This window comes from Elgaria multicarinata, chromosome 1 (genome assembly GCF_023053635.1).
Source record: "Elgaria multicarinata webbii isolate HBS135686 ecotype San Diego chromosome 1, rElgMul1.1.pri, whole genome shotgun sequence".
Classification (NCBI taxonomy): domain Eukaryota; kingdom Metazoa; phylum Chordata; class Lepidosauria; order Squamata; family Anguidae; genus Elgaria; species Elgaria multicarinata.
In genome coordinates, this window is record NC_086171.1 from 83,685,167 (window position 1) to 83,693,721 (window position 8,555).

General features: G+C 41.6%; 1 protein-coding gene across 1 annotated transcript in view; it reads left to right on the top strand.

Moving 5' to 3' along the window:
* LOC134398169 (band 4.1-like protein 4B) overlaps positions 1 to 2,348 on the top strand; it is a 53,737-nt gene extending 51,389 nt beyond the window's left edge. The window contains exon 10 of the mRNA XM_063125452.1: positions 2,202 to 2,348. Within this exon, the coding sequence (XP_062981522.1) occupies positions 2,202 to 2,271 (70 nt within the window). The 3' untranslated portion in view covers positions 2,272 to 2,348. The remainder of the gene's footprint in view (positions 1 to 2,201) is intronic.
* Positions 2,349 to 8,555: the final 6,207 nt, after the last annotated feature.

The following is an 8,555-nucleotide window of genomic DNA, read 5'->3' on the forward strand; positions in this document are numbered from 1 at the left end:
AGTACCAGAGGCAGTAAACCTATGTGCACCAGTTGCAGAGGAACATAGGTGGGAGGGTGCTGTTCTACTTGTGGGTTCCTGGTCACTGTGTGAACAGAGTACTGGACTAGGTGGACCCTTGGTCTGATCCAACAGGGATCTTCTTATGTGATAGCAAATTTCATCTCCTCGGGAACAGGTCTTTTCTCTTAGGGTCTTAGGCTACAATCCTATACACACTTAGTTGTGAGTAAGCCCTACTGAAACGAATGGGGCTTACTTCTGAGTAGACATGCATAGGATTGCAATCTTAGTTGCCCATTCAAGACCAAGCTCCCCAATACTCTGCATTGTAACAGGGAAAGCTCACAATAATATATATTGTTGCTGGGAAAATCCATTACCTCCCCCATTGCCAATTACTGGAATGATTGCAACTCACCTCAGAGGGAACAAGGACACCTGAGGTGTGTGTGTGTGTGTGTGACAGATAACATCATCAATCTGCTAATCAAAAACTCCTGGCACTTTGACCCTGTGAGCCTGGCTCTGCTACAAACTAGATTTATTCTAGCAGTAGCCCATGAAGGTGTCTATATCTACCAAATGAAACCATATATTGCCATATTATGTTGCTTCTCTATTTATGACATTTCAAAGCACATTTGCATGATACAGCCCTTCCTGAATGTCCCCTCAGCAAAAACTCTGATTCATACCCTCTCACCTTAACTTCTGAAATGATTTCTTCTCTGGTTTTCCGTTCTCTCACCTTGGTCCCCTCACCTCTGCTCCCAAAATCATTCCTCTTTCTGTTTGCTCTGATACCCCTCCTGAAATCTCCATCCTTGGTTTCCTCTCTGCTCTAAAATCTTGCACAGGCCCTTCTGGTCGTCACTTTAAAAAAGCACCATGGCCTTGCCCCCACCTCCAATATCTCTCCACTCTATTCCCAGACATAGTCTTGCCTGTGGCTACTGCTCAACCCGTTCCACCACCTGCAGCAGTCTGAATGTCTTCAGCACCCTCAAATAACTCTGCCTTTTCTTACCTGTTGCCCTTCATGCTTTGAAGTGCCTCCCAGAATGCCTTCATGATGCCATGGGTTGGCAACTTCAACCAAGCAACTTTTGGGCTTCAACTCCCATAAGTCCCAGGCAGCATGGCCAATGGTCAGGGAGTATGGGAGTTGTAATCAAAACATCTGAAGGGTACCAGGTTGTCTATGCCTGATATATTCTCTCCAAATTCCTCCTCTTCAATGAAACCTTTGGCATAGCCTGCTAGTCCACAAACCCTATTACAGGAGTGGGGAACAACCTTCGGGGGTAATCTGTGATGTGATGGAATAGTAGCAGTGGATGTGGCCAACTCAACTCTTCTTGCCCAAGAGATTTATGCTGACTCCACTGCCGACATCACAATGCTGTACATTTTGAGGTGGCAACACAATATCATGATGCAGAGGGCAGGGCATGGAGCATTGAATAAAATGGTCTGAGTGGTCAGAGACTGACTTGTTAAAATGAAGAGTTGTCAGTTTCTAGAACCAAAAAAACACAGATGGCACAGAAGTCTTAACTCCATGCTTTGACTTCTCCAGGAACTGGGAAGTGGCTTGTGCAAGGCCTCCTCAGTGGGTCCCCTTAACAAGAGGTGTGGACTGTAAACTGAGCAGTGCCTCCAGCCTTCTTGGATGCCCCATGTGAAGGCACAACACTGACCCTGTAGGGCTGCTGGGCCTTTATCTGGTCCTGGGTCCCCAGCAAAATCCTACCACTCTCTAGACCAAGGGTGAGCAATCTTTTGGGGGGCATGGGCATATTTGGCAATGTGAGAAACTCTCTAGGGCATTCATGGAATTTTGGGTATGTGTGTCCAGACAATATCACCTTCAACTTGTAACCCTCCCATCTTTTCCATACTTTTTTCTTTCTGCAGAATATCTGTTCAGGGAGAAAAGATGGAATAGGTGCACATTGTCTTTTGACTAGTAGCCCTAGCAGCTCTTTGTCTGGAAGCAATGTCAGCTGGGTTTGCCCTTGGTATTAAGCTCAAAATGTCAGCCAAACACTATACTCATACAGTGATCTATTTTCAGCATGTTTTTCTAACAATATAAAGGGAACTCTTTGGTCAGTGTTACTGAGGTGTTAATGATTTAAACTGAAACATGATGCATGTTGTTCCCATAATTGCTTGTATGTTTATTAACTCCACAGCACTGAGACTTTGAGGCATGAGCTGGAGCGAGAAAAGATGATGAAAAGACTGCTGATGACAGAATTATGAAAATTCTCACTTCTGTCTCACATGGAGAATGGATTGGGGCCTTTTCTGTGCCTTCTGTCTGTTTACATTCCTCTGCTTCTGTGTACACAACATGATGCATTGTGACAAAGTGGTACATCCAATCCTCCTGGATTAATCACCGTTGGCTAAAAAAAAGTTTTACATAAACTTCAAGGACTTCCTTTGTATATTTGATACTATGGCCAGGATCCAAAGAACCACAAAACTTGTTCTGAGAGTCCAGGGTGGGTGGATTCAGATTTATTTGTTTTTCCCCCTCCTCAAACAACACCCAACCACCCAAATTGTACATGGCAAAAACTTTTAAAACTGAGAATAATTTCAAAAAGAAGGTCGTGAACCTGCTGTACATGTGTGTGTGTGTGTATGTGCGTGCGTGTGTGTGTGTGTGTGTGTGTTGGGGGGGGAGTAAAAAATTCCATTCGGCAAGCACAAGCCCCCTGTATAAGCTTATGTAGCTCTTTGGATCCCAGCCAACGATTTCTTTTTCCCTTTATTTCTCCCAAGTACTTAGGATTTTATATAACTATAAAAATGGAGTTGAGGCTAATTTTTGGTAAATCTAGGTCAAAAAGGAACAGCAAGGAATATATATTGATTTCTATTCAGAAACTCTGTTCTGTATATATGTTAATATCTGCACAGAGATAAATGTTACGCAGAATATTTTGATAGCATATACAAAAGGTCATTTTGTAGATCTAATAACTAAACTGAGCTACTGCTGTTTGTTAAAGAAAAACCACTGCTGTTTGTTAATAATTTTTTGTGGGTGGGTGGGGGAGAGAATCATGATTCCATCTTATCTTAGGACTGTTAGTCTACATAGAAAAATAAAAAGCTGCCTTTTAAAATTCCTAGCTCCAATTATTACAGAAAGAGGAAATGCACAAATCCATCTACACCTTCTGAAGAAAAGCAGTCATTTTCATTTTATATTACAATAACCATATATCCATATCACTCAGATTGTCTTGCCATAGGTCCCAATATCATACCAAATAAAACTGAAAATCTGATGACTTTTAAGTGAAATTCAAATCCTGTAAACATCTGCATGCACTTCTGTTTTTCATCCTGAAAAACTATATTTGACATTCTCTTGAAATCTGAGAGTCTAAAAATTAAACATATTTAAGTGTTGGTGGACTTTGAGGCCTTAAAGAACAGTGAAAAAGACAAGATCATTGTCTGTCTGCAAATTCCATACAATAATACTTATATGGCAGTCGAGCTGAAATAGTTCTACCCACTGGCATCCAGTAATGCGTTGGTAATGCAGTATCACTGCCCCATCAGAAAAATGGCTGATACTTGGACTATTATCACCAAGAGAAAAATACAGTGCCTCAACCATATAAAACAAACATTTCTCTTCGAAATGCCACTATAATTGTTGACTGGTTGATGATAGCTTCAGAATTAAAGTACTCTTCCCAATGGCTTTAAATTGTGAAGACAAACCTCACTAAGAAGCTTTAATAATGTTCTAGACAATTTTCGGCCTACAACTCCCAAAAGCCCTAGCCAGCATGGCCAATAGTGAGGGATGAAAGGAATTGTCGGACAAACATCTGCAGAGGTAGAGGTTGCCCGCTTTGTTCTCAGCTTTATCCTTTTCCAAAAGGATCAGTGACATAGCTATCACCTAGTTATTGTTATCAATTTAGTTTGTAGCACACCCTTCGGGCCTCAGTGACATCCCATTGCTTTCACTGGGACAGATTTAGGCATGTGAGTATTCAACAATTGAAATCAATCATATTTAACTTTAGCTGGATTGTGGCCTTTGTATGTTTCTTTCTGTCAATCCAAGGGTTTTAAAATATGTGGTGTATATACCTTCCTCTGAATAAATCGGAAAAGTTTCGCATAAAGTGATATTTTCCTTGTTCTAGTACCCCACCGCAACTTCTGTAGTCACACAATAGAGGAAATAAAGGCTCATTCCCTGCATCCTACAAGGCCGAAGCACAATCGATAACAGCCACATTTGTCTAGTGGTTAGCTAATTCTTCCTGTGTACCCTCTTTTCCAGAAGTAACATTCTGCTGGGAAACAGGTGTGTGATAAGAGTCAGCCCCACATGGCTGTTTCCCAACAGAATCACCATGAGGGAGGTCCTCCTTGTGCAGCTGTTTCCCAGCAGAATCTGGTTCTTGTCAGCCCACCAAACAGCTGATTGCTGGACTGGCAAGAGCCTCATTTTGCTGCTACACAGGGCACATGGGGAAAATTCTCCTCCAGTGCCTTTTTTTAGCAAGTGTGGTGGCACATGCAAGGGGGAACTGGAGGACAGGTCTCCCATGGTAGGCTTCCTGGGTGACCTCTGAGGACCACATGTGTCTTGTTTGTTGCCTACTCCTAGTCTAGCCACTGAAACTGGATAAAGAGATAAAAAGATCAGGTACCAGGCAGGCTGCAATGCTGGGGATATTGTCTTAGAAGTAATATAGTTGCCAGTAAACATGCATGGGACTGGTGATATTAATGTTCTCATGAACCTCTGAAGATGCCTTCAGAAATAAGGACTAATATCTGGGGGTGGGAGCAGGGGAAGGGGGTGTAGCCATTTCAGGCACCCCAGAGAGACAGATTGACACTCAGGCAAACCAGATTTGGCTCACAGATCAGGTTCAACTCCCCCGCTTTACACCATTGCACCAGCAATGGAGTGGCTAAAATAGTTAACTGGGGCCACAGCTAGACCTAAGGTTTATCCTGGGATCATCCAGGGTTCGCTCCTGCCTGAGCACTGCATCCCCTATGTGTCACATAGATGAACAGGTTTGACCCCTGGATGATCCAGGGATAAACCTTAGGTCTAGCTATGGCCTGGGTGAAATTACTGTGGCTCTGTTGCTACATTGACAGTTACAGAACAAACTGGAGAGACAGTAGAGAACAAGACAATTAGTGTGAGATCTAAACTTATACCTGTTAATTTTCATGCAAACATGTTCAGGAAGTACCAGCTGAAGAACAAATGCATTGACCTGTTGCAACTGTTTTGGAAGGACAGAAACATGTCACAGAAACTGGAAACTAATAATAAACCCATAAAGTCAATCCTTCAAAGCTAGAGCTCGCAGGTCTCAGAGTTGTTGTTAACATCTCTGAATGGAGAATGTGTAAGCCCTAGGCTTTTGCCCCATCTCCTGAATTTCTGTAATATTCTCTTATTCCTTTTAATTAGACGACCCACAAATTCCCATTCCCAATGGGTAAATTTATGAATGCTCTGATATAGAGTCCCAGGAAGGGCATTTTCTGTTTGCCAGATTTTAGTTGCCTGGTTAGTTTATAACTGTAGGAATCTTAGATGACCACAGATTGTGTAAGAAATGGCTTCAAGGCTTTTTCTCAAAACAGTTAGGAACACATCAACAGCTGTTTCCCTCTTTTGCTGTTGTTGGAGAACCAATTGTACCAAAGGTCTCTGCGCATCCTCAATGTTTAACTTCTCCCTTCCAAATTGGAGATGACCACTTTTGAATCTATTACCATACACAGACAAAGCACTGAGTTTGAGCAACACCACAAGACGGGCAGCTTTTCTGGCTGACGCAAAATATTTCATTTCTAACCGAAGCACTGTGTTTCTTGCATATAAGAACTTTTAATTCTGAAATTGCAGAACTGACGTTTTGATGAAACCCAACCCCAACCCCCCTCACCAATACCTACATATGTTCATTACATGTGCTCTGAAAGAGCTGAACAAGTGACAGGGAAACTTTCATTTCTAGTCGTTTAGAGACTAGCAAATCATGTGGTCCAAGCAGGCTTAGTTTTGCATGTCGTCTTTATGTGTATTGACAAGCGGGGATGAGAATTTTGTTTGGGTTTTAATTTTTTTTATAAGAACTTAACAGCATTCCCAAACTTCTTCATAAATGGGATGGAAAAAAAGCTTGAGATTTTTAAATTTTGATTCTGGTGCTGAATTAGGATGGCCATCACTTACTTTTTTTTAATAGGCTCCTCATCTTTAACAGCTACATGGCAAACAGGTACAACATGCTGGGAATAGCTGTACCTATTGAATTTGGCTGGTGCAGATGGGTGAGGATTTTGTTTGGTTCATCTTTTATGAGATCTCACCAAATTGCACAAAAATTGCTTCACAAACAGGACAGAATGAATTTGAGATTGAAAAATGTGAATGCAGGAGAAAGTGAAACTGACAGATTCACCCAATTTTAGGGAAGGATCCACCAACACTTGTGCAATGTAAATAGCACTTGCTAGCACAAGTTACCAGGAATCCCATTGCACTAGTAAGTGCTACTGATGTTGAGCAAACGTCTGGTTTCCACTAGCACATCAACAATAGTGAGGTAGTGCATTGTTGGATAGTTTCCCCTAGTTTTTGACACAGGCTCACACTGACCAAATGTCATATCAGATGCCTCACAGCTGTTTACATTTAGCATAGATGCTCTTTCTATGAGGACTGCCAATTAGAATCAGGAGAAGTATTCAGTGGATGAGCAATACTGGATGCGCTCTCACAGAATGCTCTGAAATCCATCTCTCATTAGGCACACTAAATATCCCTTCTTACAGCTGGACTTGTTTTAGCCTGGATTTATATGTGATGTCCTGGATAGGTTTAGGAGCATCCACAGGTGTGGGGGATGGGGATCACAGTACCATAAAGCCCCAGTTGTCGTCCCCTCCCATTGGAAGCATATCATAGCCAGATTTTCCTTGCTCTGATGTTTATCAGTATTATTTTCCAGTCTTCATAGCTATTTGCAGTAGCCCCATGGTTGAAGGCAATGGGTGCAGTGCTGTATAAATCACAGTATTGTATGTCCATGATATATCTTTGAACTCTGCTCTGTCTTCGATCTGTGTGTGTGTGTATGTGTGTGTGTGTGTGTGTGTGTGTGATGATTCATAAGATGGTCATGAATCTAAGAAGAGCTTTTACATAACAGCTTATCCCAGACAATGAGATATACTTACTGCAGGGGTTTTGAAGGTTGGGGTGGATTTTTGTATGCATAAATATTCCCCAGTATTATACAACCCACAGGAACTGAAGCTGAAATGATAACTTCTGGATAACTTCTCAATATATATATTTTTTAAAAGTTGCAACAAGAGGGAAAATATAAAATATTGAATAAGGATTCTCCAGCACAATTTTAACAGGAAGTCAAAAGAGTGTAATTTTTCTGCATGCTCCAGCATTGGACCTCCTGAAGTAAACAGACTTTTCCTTTCTAAAGTTCTAAGTCAGCATCCAATATGGTCCATCTCACTCTTGATTCTATTATTTTGACATTAGATTGCTCCTTCAAATATTCTGTTTGAAGAATTGTTCCCCCAGCTATGTTTGGCCAACAAAGCCAAATGAAATGCTATAATAAAATGCTTCAGCCAAATATACCTTGATTTTGTTGTTTTTGGAAGCTCCTTTTCATATCACCCTTGCTAACCTCTCTGGTTAACAGAAAACTAAAGTGGAATATTGTGTTTATTTTTTCCACCAGCGTCCTGATTCTCAAGGAGTTTGCAATAAATATACTGAGACTGATCTGTTGTTTTGCATGCAAGATCAGGCCCAAATGTGTTTTGGGGTTTTTTGTTTTGTTTTTTGTTTTGTAACTTTGAGTGTTGTAAAGGAATCCTAGAATGATGGGAGATGGCATTTGTTGCTGCAGGGTCAGGCTACTTACACCAGCACGGTACCAACTGAATAGAAGCCTGGACTAGAAGACAGCATGCTATGGTGATTGTAAGTAAAACATGCCTTGAGAGAGGCTTTTTGTGGCTGAACTGTTTACCTGTTCCTGTATTCATGCCTGCAATAAAAGAGCTGAAAAGTGAAGAATGATCTCACAGTGATTTGTTTTCAGGTTAGGGGTTTCAGCAGTGTATTAACTGCCTCACATGCAAGAAGGGAGAAAGCGTGGGTAGGATCCTGTGTCTCAATGCCATGTGTTAATTGGCTTAACATTCTAAGTCCAAACACACAATAGCTCTTTTGTTACCGAAAAGAAATGCATGTACATTTATTGAAGAGGAGGAAAAATGACTTGATGGGGCAGTGTAAAAGTCCCAATAGGCGTAACTTAAAAACTAGAGGAAGAGGAGGATTGGGGAGATTAGCATTCACCAAATAAGGACAAGGAAGGCCATGTGGTGGATTGTAAGGATTTATGATCAAGAAGCTGGGTGTCAGGGTCTGGGGCGTGGGCGGCCGGGTGTCAGCACAGGAACACCGGGGCTGGGATGGATGGCATTGGAAC